A 14,270-nucleotide genomic window follows, 5' to 3' on the forward strand; every position below is an offset into this window, starting at 1 on the left:
TCAGGCATACTTTATTTCACTAGTGTGTGTGAAAGGTGAGCCGACAGACCTACAAGTGTATAAGGTCATTCACAGCTAGCTACAGATGTTTTCTTGAATTGCTTCTGAAAAATGACACAAGAGCGTCCCTTGGGGTTTTTAAAGAAGTGATTTATAAAACAACACATTCATGATTCTTTTTTCTTCAGGGTTTGGGCCAGACTAAGGAGAAGTTTGAGGTCTTTCAGTGGATTTGATTTGGGGCAGGGGACACTAGTCCCATGTGTCCTATGAACTCAGGGCTGGTGCTAAGGTTTGGAATGGATGGAATTATTAGTTACCTACTTGCAGTGTGAACACTTCACTGGTATCTTGGCACTCAAGATGAAAATGCCTCCATTCAAGTATGAGTTCATACTAACCTCTGGGTGTAACCACAGGCATTTTGAAAAGAATAAGGTCTTTCCTAGTTACAGTTACCTGTTTCTGTAGAGTAAACTCTGAAGCTCTTATCCCAGAATCCGCAAATGAGAATATAGCGATTATCTGCTGTGACCACAAAACAATGCGCATTGATCTGTATACTCTGGTCAACGAGGTCCGTGATCTGCCGTTTGTTCACACCAGAGTTATTGGCTAAACATAAGTAGAAAAAAGTATTTGAAGGAAGGTCCCACGAAAGTTTCACAAAGTACTTAGAGAAGGAATACTTCTTTGCTTCATTTATCAAGAAATGGGTTTTTAAGGCTCTAAAATCATTAAGATTGTAACATTTCACCTTGAGGAATACAGACACTTTAGCAGCTGTGGTTATTTACGAACCGTATTACACATTTAAACATTGTCAGAAATTTATATTCTCCCTCCACCAATAAATAAGAACAGTATGATGAATTCAAGAGCATGAATTTAAAAACACAGTAAAAATATTTAAAGGCATTTAATTCTATCGATGTTCACTATGCACAAGTTCATTAGTGTCCAACAAGTTCAATAATAAGGAGGAATAAATATTGCATGAGGAAAACATGGCTTCGGATTTGCCCCAGTCTATCACTTTCTGACAGCATTTACAATTCATGGGAGAAGAAGAGGGTGGAGATTTGAGCAAAGGATGCTTTTATGCGGGTGGCCCTACAGGGAGCTTTAGGTCAGCAGCTTTAAAGACCTGGATTGTCAACAAACAGAAGGCCCTTCCTGGAAGGGCTGGCAGGGGAGGAGAGGAATAAAAGGGCTGGGAGAGGGACTGGGGAGGAAACAGACAGGCAAAGGAGCCGTGGATAGCGCTGGGACTGAATCTGAATCAAGTCAGGAACTCAAGAGACGCGTCTGATTTCCCTAGTGCCCGTCTGCATGCCAGCCTGTCCCTTACGCTCTCTGTCCTTTCAGGCTAAATCCCTGGGCTGAATTCTTAAACAGGAAATGCAGATGGAGAAGATCACCATCACTCTCAAACACCAATTAGATCGCAGTCCTACACTACAATAACAATTACTAGGGGAGGTGAACAAAAAAAATTATACAAAAGAAAGGTGGCAAAGAGAAAGAAAACCGAAGGCCCTGCGTCACTTGAAAATTACAGTTGGTCTTTGATTAATTAGACTAGAGCTATTAATTTTTCCATGATTACATTCTAGCTGTATGGGACACTGTCGACGTCACTCAAAGGAATAGCTTGATGACACTAAAAATATTCCCAGTCCTACACCTCATATCTTCCCAAAGACTTGAAAATACTCTTTTGTGCAGGTAACTAATTGAAATGGCTCCTTTTATTTCTGAGTTCAAAGGTGAAGAGTGAATTAGTCTAAGAAAAAAATACCATAACTTATATATGGCTTAATAATTTTTTCTAATTTAGTTCTCTGTGTGATCTCATGAGACAGACAGAACAGATATTATTATAAACCATGTTGCAGATATGAAACTGAGGCCTAGAAAGATTAAGGGGCTTGTTCTGGGTCAAATGGCTAACAAATGTGTATGTGGTTATTTAAAAATATTTTTAATATCTTCTGCAAAGGGTTGCAGCTCACGAGTTGGCAATTCATATGAAATCTTCATTTAAAAACATGTCTGAGCCCTACTGAATGGAGATTTCTAGAAAAAGTGTTCTTCAGTATTAGTTTTCTTTATATGGATCCTGATATATTTTTGAGTCCTTATGTATTTAAAATAACCTAAATTTGTTACAGTTTAAGCTGAAAGGACAATTTGAAATTATTTGCCTTGCTTAGAACCAATTTAAATGACCTCCTAAAAAACACACATACACACACACACTAGAAAATGTCACAAATAATTGCTTTAGTACCAAATGTTCTTGGATGGCATATTATGATTTCACAGCTCCTTGATGGTAACTTGATAACATCTGCACATTAATTTTATGGCAGGTATTACTCAACTACCTTTTGTGCTACATAACCAGAGAGGAGCCTGTGGGCGGTCAGGATTCATGAAAAGGAGTTTTCATTGTTAACATACCGATTAATGGATCCATTTCAATGGGAAGGTGGTGGGCTTGATCCAAGGAGTATCCCGGAGCCCCTCGCAGGCCTACAGGTAAATGGGAAGAGAACTACCATGGAATTTCTTAATAAGCAGCATTTTATGATCATCGCACAGAAGATACATTTGCTTAAAAATCGTTTGGTGAATTATTTTAAGAATGACCCAGTCATGCTACATGTCTGCAGATAGTTTTAAAAGAAATCATCACACCAGGGACTGAGGCTTTCCACAGAAGGTGTCGAGAGCTGGGAAGTGTGTTCTCATCCCAACCACGAGAACAAGGGGGATGAAACAGATGATCACCGTACGCCTTGAACCCCTCGGAGAGCTGAAATCGCTGGGCAGCCAGTGGGCCTGAAATCTTAAGAAAAGGCCGTGCCTGCCAGCAGGGGTGGCTGTGAGCACAGACTGGCTCACCTGGGCAAGGCAGAGGGGAGAACGGGGCTCCCCACTCACTGGGCCTTTTCCTGATACATGACAAGTCGATTGAATTTAAAACGTTGAGCCACACCTAACATCAACCTCAGTAAAAGCGACTTCCAGAGGATTAATGTTTAGGGCTTGAATGAGTTCATTAGTCATAATATTCTTTTGTGTGATTATATAACATATATAGTACTTTTGAATAATTCTAAAGAAAAGTTTAATTCTCATAGTTTTCTCTCAGCAAGGAACATTTCTCGAGGCTTACACTCCTGTGAGTAATAAAGCCACATTTCTTTTTCTTATGGTGTTGGCTGGGTATTTCTGATTGAATGGCAGTAGTTCTACTGCATGATAATAAACCAATACCCATAAAATAGGTGCACTTAGAAACTCTTAGGAGATTAAGCTATGGTATGAATCACTCTGTTTTTGAGAGCATTGCTGAAGTCAGTAGAATAGAAAGATCTAGCTTAATTCACGTGGCTCATCCATTCAGTCCTGGAGACCGCGGCAGTCCTGGGGCCTCCAGTGAGATCTTAAGTGGTCAGCTGGGCCAGTTAAACCATCTGATTCTGTCCTCGTTAAATTATTATCAATATGTCTAATTTTTACAACAGAATTATATCACTTTACAGTGCACTGGCTGGCCCTTTCAGGAATGAGTTTGCCAAAAACACCCATGACATCACCAGACAATTCAGATTTTGTCTGTTCTCAAAGATCCCAAGCTCCCCAAGGAGAGGATGGTGTCTGTCTAGTTCACTGCTGTATCCCCCATGCCTGGGGCCCACACAGTGGCTATTCAAATGTTTGCTAAATAAATGAATGAAGTGCAAGAGGATTTGGAACCATCATCCATAAAATCCAGATTCAAACTCACTTCCGTTTAACATGGGATAAAAGTGTTCTTTTCTTTTTTTTCTGGGGGGCAGTGGTGGAGTGGCGTGGCCTAACTCAAAATATTTGCAGAACTGCTTCAATTTATCACATACTTGCTGAGTACTTGACATTAGCCAAGCGTTCTGCAAGATGCTAACAAACAGCAGCAGTAAGGAAGACAATTAGGGTCCTTTAGTTAGTGTGGCGATTATTTGCTCTGCTGTGTTTTGTAGATAATTGGCACAGCGGCCAGACCCCTCACCCCACCTTAGCTTCACTGCGACTTTTGAGACCCTTGAGGAAACGGCTGGCTGGGGCACACGTACCGACTGTGTTGTGCCATCGGTTCACTGCAAACAGCCTGCTGCAGGTCACGGTCACCACCGCAGGGATGGTCAGGTGGGGGAGGGTGTTGGCTGCCACGTGGGTCACCGGAGAATTGGATGGAAACTTCAGCACCATGATCACATCTTGCTGCATCTGATCTTTAAACATGAGCGGACTCTGTGGAAGGAAACACTGTTGAATAGAAAGGGAAGGGAGTGGAAGAAAACAAAAAGGGTAACAGTTAGTGGAATTCTCCAGGGGGAACGCCGTGAAAACAGACCAGGCTAGCAAGCGCCCAGAGTGCACAGCATCTAACTTCCTGCTGTGGGGACGGCGGAGGAGGCAGCAAGGACTCTAGGGGGTGGCCCGGGTGTTAGAGGACACTCGCTTATGAACGGCGAGGCACGGTGTGACCATCGCCAGACTGCCCTGTGCCAACTGAGCATACAGACATGTCCGCATGATGTCGCATAATTATTCAATGCAGTTAAAAACAGCAGTTTGGTGGAAAAATTAGTCAAGCCAGTGACTGACACTACTTACATGAAATTTAAAGTGAATTGATTGATATTTTCATGTCACAACTGGTTGACCTGGGTCACGGCTGCAGTTGAAAGAATTAAAATTTAACAGCCCCCCCTTGCCAGAGCTTTGTATGCATGTCTGCTGTGGCGCTACTGACTGTTTAAGGTTTATGCCTCTGTTCCCCCTTCTAGACTGTGAACTTACAGAGGCTCAGGCTTCTTTTCTTTTTGTAATTTCTGTCTCTCAAACAACTAGCATATGACTTAATAGGAAGCAGACACCGTAGGTGCGACTATTAACTACTGTAAAACATTATACATATTACCATATAAAAACCACAACAGGGGTGATGGAAATAACCATTATTTAGCTTTTACTGATGTTTTTTATACAGATGAACTCTCTGCTACAAAAACTCAGCAAGCTTAGATTTTCTTTATAAACAGCTCCATGCCAATTTAGTCTCTAACAATTTCCCCTAGGAAAGTAATGAATTGTGACTGGGCATTTCTCCAGGACAAATGTTTTTATTATTATTATTAAACAGAGAAAACTAACACAGGAATAAAACTCTTCTGCCAAAGCACTTCATAAAATAAAGGGTTAGAGATATTCTCTTGGACAGTTTATTAAGAATGCTTTATCCCAAGGCTTGAGGCTCCGAGGCCACATCTCTGCGTCTACACCGTGATGAGGTGTTTGTATGCGAACAGCGGGCTTGGTGCAAAGCCTTCTGCTTTGTCATACAGAGTCCAATTTCAGTCTTAAGAGTTCATTAACGACTAATCAAGGGGGCTGAAACCATTATGGCTAAGTGAGAGCAGAGAGAAAAATATGTTTTCAAGCACATTTACTTTTGTGTTTTACTGGGAGATGGACCATTGAGTCCTTAAGGGTGTAGATGACATATTTGCCTCTGTATGGCCAACGTCTCACACATAGAAGGGACTGAATGCAAACTTGTTGGGCAAAGACAGAATAAATGAGAGATGAGAACAATACTTCCAGCAACAATAACAGCACATATATTATGGACCATATTCCAGAGCTCTTTACTCCAAAATTGAGTTATCTGCTGCTTTGATAACTACAGAAAAATCAATGAACTGTAATTCATTTTGCAAACACACATTTTTGCCTTGAAGCATTTCTTATTTCAGTGAAAAAAATCAGTGAAAAAATCACAGTTTAGAAGACAAATTCTCAGGAAACTTTTTACCTTCTTCAAATCAGATAAAGAGGGAAAGGTTTATGATTTGCTTGCCAATAAACTGAAAAGGGACAATTTTGTTATGGACTTTTAAAGTTCAGATTAAAATGAAAAGATGATTACCTTTCCCCTTTCAAAATGGAAAAAGTTTAATTTAAGTAGGTGCTGCTGCTGATGACACCAGCTAACGTCTACAGAGAATTTGCTGCAGGGTATGCAGGCATTATATATCCCCAGGGCAGATGGTTATTTTTATCTCCATGTTACAGATGCTGAAATGTAACCAGAGAGCTTAAACACCTCGCCCACGTTATTCACTGGTTAGTGGTGAAGATGACGTCTGACGGGGTCTGGCGCTGGGCTCTGGTTCTTAACCCCTCTGCTCACTGCCTCTCTGCAGCGACCACAAACTACCTTCATATTTCTTTGCTTAAAATGAACCACTCCCCTCCCTGCCTTGCCCCAGAGATTAAAGTGGGCAATATCCTATTTTGTTTATATCATATTGTTCACTCTCATTTATAAATGGAATCCAATTTTGGTGCTGGTGTCTTTAAGCTAGTACATGTATGAGTGAGTTTATGCAGAGGCACTTAGAGAAGATGGGTATTTTTGTGAATCCAGAACTGGGCCTGCTGAAGGAGGGCATAAAGGTGAGAATTGCATTCTCCTCTGTTTCTCCCTGGGGTACCAGTATATACTTGGCCTGAAGAGCTAGCTAACCAATAAATTGAGAAGTCTTTAAAAATGCTGCTCAAGTCCCTGTTTTATTTGACCTTTATCCAGGTACAAAGAAAGGAAAACAACAAAAAAAATCCCACCAGCTGATATGCCTTACCAGGTGCATGGCAGAGCTCCGAGGCGGATGTGGCTCGATGAGCAGCTGAGACGGCGTCTGTCCAAAGTTCTGTATCTGCACCTCCATGGCCTGCAGGGCAAGGAGCATGACTGTCATGATCAGTGTGCGTGGGCTGGAGAGGCCAACGCACTCTGATAAGGCAAGGGCTTCCCAAGTCAGCCGGGAACCAAGTCCAGAAAATTCACTGGTTGCTCTTCTCTCAGAGTGCAAGATCATCTAAGTGTTAGTATTTTGTGGGCAAACGTTGCTTCTCCTTCCAAACATGCTTCCGTTAACCAAGTCCCTATTCTTATTAAGAAGCTGGGTTGAACGTGGGAATGTTAACCGGTGAGAACATGCATGTAGCAGAGGCCCAAAGACACTTTTAACACTAAACACAACACACATATACCTTAATAAAGTCCTTGGTAAGAAGGAACGTATGGGGATCTCTAATGAAATAAGCTTCTGGAATCTTCATGGGAAAAAAGAACGAGACATAAAAGTCCACCAGTGATTCAAAATAAAACTCAGAAAATCCCATGTTCCAATCCATACAGACAGCGATCAGTAGAAAGAACACTAAGACTTTTGTATAATAATTAAATATGACCAGATATTACTGCAAAAAATATATTTTTGCATGCTATGTTATTTTAAGATGAATCCTGGAACATTATTTATAAGATAGAACTCATTTCTCTCAAAACTTCTCTGAAATTTGAGAGAGAATTAACCAAAAGAGAAGATAATTCTTTGGGAATCCCGAGCTATGTCATATTTCATTAAAGCCTATGCAGATGGAAATATTCAGGTTTTATGGCTTCCAATGAATTAAAAATAATTTTAGACCTCAAAATTTTCCAGACAATACCATATACCTTCTTTGTGTGTAAGTCAAGAAGAGATAGTCTTATAGGAGATTTAAGTGTTTCTTCTACATACAAATTCTACAGGCAAAATATTTCGATGTACTAAGCTAGACTAACAGAAATGTTTTTCCAAAATATTGTAAGCATGTAATTTAAGTCAACAAGGAGGCGCACAATATTTACTACGATCATTACTCTGTTACCATGCTAATTTTCCACCTAAAATTGTGAGCAGTTTGGTTGCACATAAAAGTGAAATACGAAACTCATTGCTGAGTGCTAGGAGTGCAGGTAAGGGAGACGGCTCTCAACACAGGCAGCTCTGCCACGAATCGCACCACCATCTACGAGTCTCATTTATAAAGCACTTAAATTTAACAATCTGTCCTCTCAGACTGCATTTCAAGAAAATGTTTATCAATAAAAAGGCGAAATTGCAAATTTATTAGCAATATTAAACACAAATGCATCATTGTCTGCCATATTTTAGCAACTGCACAAAATGGGGCTTTGGTTCTTTCATCTGCAGAGGCAGGGGGATGAATTATTCACTCTCTTTAAGTGCTGTCCAATTTTAATGTATACATTTATTTGCATGGTGTCCACTCATACACAAAGTGTGACTATTTAACTAAATTGTACTCACATAGATACCGCCATACTTTACCTCCCCAATGCAAGATTTATGATTGTAAAAGGGGGAAGAGAACATTTCTGGTTAGGTTCCCATTATTAACAATACACTCCTGAGAATTACTTGAAAAAAAAAAGCGGTGACTTTATCGTTGCAGCTGCCCTCGTTAGAAAATGTCCAGAACTCAGCTTAATGTATCATGAACAGCTAAAGTCTCCCATAACCACTACTACTGCTTGTGTTTTCACTCCTCCAGAAAGAGGACTGGGCCGGGGCTGGGGAGATAGGGGAGTAATCAAACACACGTTAATCTCTAGGTCAGGGGCTTGCACGTAGTAGGTAGCCTTTGATGCTCATAATAGGACTAAATCAATAAACATGATTTGCTTGACTTAAATGTCATTTCTGAAAGGGAAGTTTTAAAATTATACTGGAAAATATTAGGAAACAGACTTCATCCCAGACCTGTACAGTTTTCTTCAGTGGGTCCTACCTCTCATCCTTTTACTGAGCAGAGAACACATGCATACGCATTTTAAATGACTCTCAAATGGCAGCAGGACAACTATTAGGCTGTGATTGACCTCACTCTTTCATTAAGACAGTCTATTTCCTATACTTAACATTTATTTCTCTTAAGACTAAGCTGAACCCCTTTCCCTTGTGATCTACATCACATGCCTTCCTGACCTAAAGGGTCTTATTCCAATACATGTTTTAGCTATCTTGTAATCCTGCCTTCCAATAAATTATTCCTTATCCTCTGATGTAACAATGTACAGACCTCTTCCTGATCCTGAAAAAGCATACTGTCTCCTCTAAGTTCTATTTCTTGTTATTACCCAAATGTTGAACAGGAGGCGAGCACCTACTGATTTTTCTTCACCGGCTCCTCCTGGTATTTTCTTCTCCCCTCCCACTCTTAGGAAGTCACCAGTGTCTTCTTTGTACTCAAAAAGGGAGGCGCTTTGCATAGGAGCACCGCCGGGGACAGACACAGCGCTTCCTGCAGACCATGTAAGCGCAGCAACGGAGTGGCTGTTCTGAGAGTTACTCCCTGATGTAGGAGAAAACGCCTCCCTTCATGCTAACCTTGGGCAGAGTTCTAAATCCTTCCCAGATCACGCCTAGGTGTGGGGCCGCTGAGTTCTAGGGCAGGAGTGTGTAGTTTTAGTGCCAAATGGTTCTCCCGAAGTGGTTATACTGATTTTGTGTATTTACTTGTGTAGGTATTTGTGAATGCAGAATGCAGTGATCAAATCTGTAAACAAAGATAGGACTGAGACTGTGTAGTCTTTTAGGGTACTGACATGCTGAGACTCTGACATCTCCAACTCCACTGGGTCTCATAAGATAATTAGATAAGGAGCATGACTTTATTTCTTCACCAGAAATTGTTCAGATAGGAATAATGAAATTAGTTTCTTAAAGGAGTTTTAGATTTTAATTGTATATGGATTCTTATTCTTACACAAATTATTTTGTTGTATACTGAGCAGTCACCATGTACTTCTTAGCATATTTTTTTCTCCCAGGCTAAGGCCTGTTAAGAAATAGGAAGACCATACAATTAGGAAAAAAAAAGCTCATTTTTTTTTTACATTTTGAGGGGAGTTCTAAAATATGGAAATTGTCAGGGGTAGGTAGGGACATAAAGGACAATGTGAACTAAGTTACTTAGGCACAGGGGAACAAAATTAGTAAATTCAAACAGTGTATGTGATTTTCAGATTTCATACATGTACATGACACATAACTCAGTTTTACCTGCTTTTATGTAATACATTAGGGAAGGTTCCTCTCAGGGACAGCTTCTCATTTGTCCCCTCCTCTGCCAGCTGACTGTCCCACTCCTTACGTCTTTTTGGCCTTTTTTCTACCATCCTCCAGGACCCATCTGCCAAGTTGCAAAATGACCCACGTCTTCATCCAGCTTTCTTGTTTTTTTCACTCTCCACAACTTTCTTGGTCAGGGTCCCTGTGTGCAGCTGTGTCATCTCTGCCCTGTATCAAGGTGCCCAGGTGGGGGGCCAATGAGGGATAGAATCTACACCTTTTGTAATTCATCCCTCTAAAGAGGGTGTCTTTTTTAATTTGCACAAAGGGGCCATATACAGTAGCTATGGCTGTGACTAGAGGCCTTATTCCTTTGACCTCTTGCTTAATTGCTTGTTTTTGTCTTGTCTTCCCTCCCAAGAAAGTTCTACCTCCTCTATAAATAAAGATATATAGCTGGGATTAAATCCTCCGAGGAGGAAGTGCACAGGCTGTGGTGTTTGTGCGTTATACGTATGCCTGCTAATATGCACGACTTCACAGTCCAAGCACAAGTATCTGTGGTGCCAGGCAAGTCACAGTTCAGAATGAGGTTCAAATGAACGATACATCCGAAATATTCTAAACAAAAGAAATTACTATTTAGGTGAACAAGTATGTGCTCCCTCCCTTTATGTTTACTAGTTATCTCCCTGCTCAGGTTTGTGGAAGACAAAAACTTTGGTTAGTCCTGTCTTTCTCACAGTGCAGGTAAATTTAACCCGGACACATTTTTCTACTATAGAATCTTTACAACTTCTGTTTCGTAGGTGTAATTTAATAATGTCTCTCAGATGAAATGCATTCAGGTCTAAGTTCCATGAGACAGAATGAGAAAGCTAATAAGATGGGCTGTCAAATGACCTTTTTGATCCATTTCCCTTGGTTTATATGATCTTTTAAATTGTTTTCCAGAAAAGTAAGCACTTTATAAAACACCAGAGGTTATAATACCCACCATGCAAAATATCAGACCCTGTCCAACTTACTAGTCGATTATTGATAATCTTCAGAAAATTCAAGAAAAAATAGTAAAAGTGATTGCTTGGGAAAACAAAAGGATTTTCAAATATTTTTCTCAGTATAGTATTTAGCTCACTCTACAGCTCTTACTTAGGATGATTTCATTTTAATGCTTGAGCATAGATTATTTTTTTAACCAGAAAATACAACTTCAGTACACAATTAAAAATACATATGTGATTTATATCACCTTTCTGTTGTACCTCTGATTCTACCAGTTCTGTACCAAAGAGGAAACATTAAAAAAAAAATGGAATTTTGAGAAGTCTGAAATGATAAAAAGAAAGATTACTTAATGCAGACTGTATCTTAACTGATAGGCTTTGGCTTCTGGTTTATTGTTGCAATAAAATGAGATCATATAAGCATTACTTTTTAATGCTAAAAAAAAACAGGCAAAATAAATCAAGCAAATAATGTTTGCACTTTATTATTTCTTACTTCATAAGCATTAAACTGTATAAAAAATTAAAATGCTATTTTATATTCAATTGCTTCTAGTTTTTCATGCAAACTATGAAACAGGAGAGAAACAACATTTTTCCTTTCGTTTTAACAGTCAGCTGCATTAAGCCTGAGTCTATGCTGGCAGAATTATTAGAACATTTAGCAAATATTTGGTAACAAGTGAAAAAGCACTTGCTTTCACCATCAGACTATGTTAGATGGTATTTGAGGGAAGAGGTTCGGGTTGTTCCTTTACCCACCTCAGTGCTTGGCTTGACTCTTTTAGTATAAACCTAAGGAAAATGAAGGGGGGACAACCCTCTGCTGAGCCCTATTCCTGCTTGGAATGAGGAGTTATAAGGACAGAAGGATTACACAAATGACTTACGTGATGGATGTGAACAAATAGCGTGAGAAAACAAGAACCACATCCCCTGGATAGAAAATACTCCCTCTGGCACATTTTTTTTACTTGAAATTAGCTCGGGGCCATTGGTGACAAGTTCACTCAATTTTTTCTACTTAAAAATAAGTCGTAAGTCAACTCAGGGAAGAAAAGTACATGTCTTTAGTGTGGTGGGTAGTGGCTCTTCTCCCCAGATGCCTTCGATGGGTTTGCATGCAGGACTAGCTCAGGATCCCTGATGCTCCCTTACTTCCTGGCATCCCACTGGGTTCAGCCAATGAGAGATCAGGACAGGCCACAGGAAGGCGAGGTACGACTGACTGTGCGGACCCCTTTGGCCAAGCCCCCTTTGGCAGTGGCGGGTCACATTCCTCTCCCTAAGGACACCCTCCTGTTGTTGACCACTTCCCCGTGGCTGCTGGCTGGGCAGCAGTTCTGGTAAAGGCCCCCACGCCGCCCCCGCAGGCCTGGGGGTGACGCCAGACGCTTCACCTTTCCTGGTTCCTCCACTTCATCCTGTCCATATCTTTGTAAACAGGACCTTTAAACTCTCTTTATGATCCCTTCAAAAATTTTTTAAACTGTGGTAAAATATACATAACATTTACCATCTGAACCTTTTTTGAAGTGTAAGGGTCAGGAGAGTTAAGCACGTTCATTGGGCTGCAATCGATCTCTAGAACTTACTGAAGCTCTGTACCCACTAAACAGCTCCTCTTTCCCCCTCCTTCCAGCCCCTGGAATCCATCCTACCTTCGTCTCTTTGATGCCGACTACTGCGGGTACCACAGATGAGCAGCATCATGCAGTGTATGGCTTGCAGTGGCTGGCTTATTAGCAGTGTCACAACCTTGGAGTCCACCCCTGTGGCAGCACATGTCTGAACAATAATCCCTCCTATGTACACGCCACACTCTGATTATCCAGTTATCTGGGGTTGCTTAGCTAACCCTGGTGGTGTTTCTACCTCCTGGTTATTGCGAACAATGCTGTTTTGAACATGGATGTACAGATATTTATTTGACATATTACCGTCAGTTCTTTTGCTATATCCCCAGAAGTGGACTTGCTGAATCATATAGTAGCTTTATTTTTAATTTTTTGAGGAACCTCCATCCTTTTTCTAGAGAAGCTACCTTCTTGTACATTCCCACAGCAGTGCACAAGGGTTTGACTTTCTTCACAGCCTCACCAACACTTGCTGTTTGCTGTTTGCTGATTTGTTGGACAGTAGCCAACCTAAGGGGGGTGAGGTGGTACCTCCCTGTGGTCTGGGTTTGCATTTCCCTGGTGGTTAGCGATGAGAATCTTTCCTCATGTTCCTTGGCATCAGTGAATCATTTCGGAGCCTTCATTATCCCTCTGACAGGGGTGTGTGTTGAGATCCTGATTGACACAGACAGCACTGGTGCTCAGGTACAATGTGTAAGAGAAATGCCAGTTAGCTTTGGCTTCACCTCTGGGTAGGACTGACCCAAATATGGTTGTATCCAAGACAGAGACATTTCCATTGGGGATTTAGAATATTCTGGTAACAAACACTGTGGGAAGCCACTTGGGGGAGGCCACGGAGTCTGTTTGCAATCTCTAGTTGTTAATCCTTAAGAAGAGAACTAAACATTCCTTTCTGATGACTCAGAGATTGTCTTACCTGGATGCAGGGGTTTTAACAGATGACCTATTAAGGATTCTTCCAGGTTTTTGGTTCTGTGCTCACTTTTGGGTTGATCAATAGATAGTACGTAAGCAGAGGACAGAACCCAGGAATGCTTCATGACCCACGAGAGAAATTAGTGTGATGTCCCTACCACATTCTCCCTGGTTGAATACATTGATATAAAGCGGAACTCTATGCTGGTTGGTTCAGGAAATGGAAGAAGAGAAGAAGAGAGGAGTAGTAATACAGGTGGTGGCCTTTCTTCACCATATGAGGTAAGTTCACTTGGAATGTCTGATCACGGAGAGAAAATAATGGTGAAAATAATAAAAGCTGAAATAGATTTGTTTGGTATGTGGAATGACATTGAGAGGAAGGCTCACCAGGTGGTGGGATAAACACAAAACAATCATACACTTTTAAGTTAAATTCAAATTAAAAATAGTATTGCATGTATTTGGCAGAACAAAATGTTCTTTTTAGATTTTGACATAAATGGGAAACAATAATGTAGATATACTATATTGAGATTCTAATGGCTTTCAATAGGCTCATTATCAGTATGTTTAAAACCTTTAAAAATGAGTCCTAAACATCTAACTGAAATGCTTAGGTACTTAGATTGAGTAATGGCTACTTCAACAAATTGAAGCATGCAGTACGTTTTGAAAAACTGTTAATTTATGCTGAGGTAACAACTGTGTAATATAACTGAAAT

The 14,270-nt window shown here is 40.5% G+C and overlaps 1 protein-coding gene across 3 annotated transcripts in view; it reads right to left on the reverse strand.

Annotated features, from left to right (window-relative positions):
- NBEA (neurobeachin) overlaps window positions 1-14,270 on the reverse strand; it is a 550,888-nt gene that overhangs the window by 15,194 nt on the left and 521,424 nt on the right. The window contains exons 49-53 of one of the 3 annotated variants that reach the window (XM_036904985.2): window positions 7,111-7,173; window positions 6,699-6,788; window positions 4,125-4,317; window positions 2,467-2,538; window positions 460-615 (exon numbers count right to left, since the gene is read on the reverse strand). In XM_036904985.2, coding sequence (XP_036760880.2) covers window positions 460-615; window positions 2,467-2,538; window positions 4,125-4,317; window positions 6,699-6,788; window positions 7,111-7,173 — 574 coding nt within the window. The remainder of the gene's footprint in view (window positions 1-459; window positions 616-2,466; window positions 2,539-4,124; window positions 4,318-6,698; window positions 6,789-7,110; window positions 7,174-14,270) is intronic. The other 2 variants (XM_036904990.2, XM_036904991.2) reach the window with 2 other exon arrangements.

This window comes from Manis pentadactyla, chromosome 2 (assembly GCF_030020395.1).
Source record: "Manis pentadactyla isolate mManPen7 chromosome 2, mManPen7.hap1, whole genome shotgun sequence".
NCBI classification, from domain to species: domain Eukaryota; kingdom Metazoa; phylum Chordata; class Mammalia; order Pholidota; family Manidae; genus Manis; species Manis pentadactyla.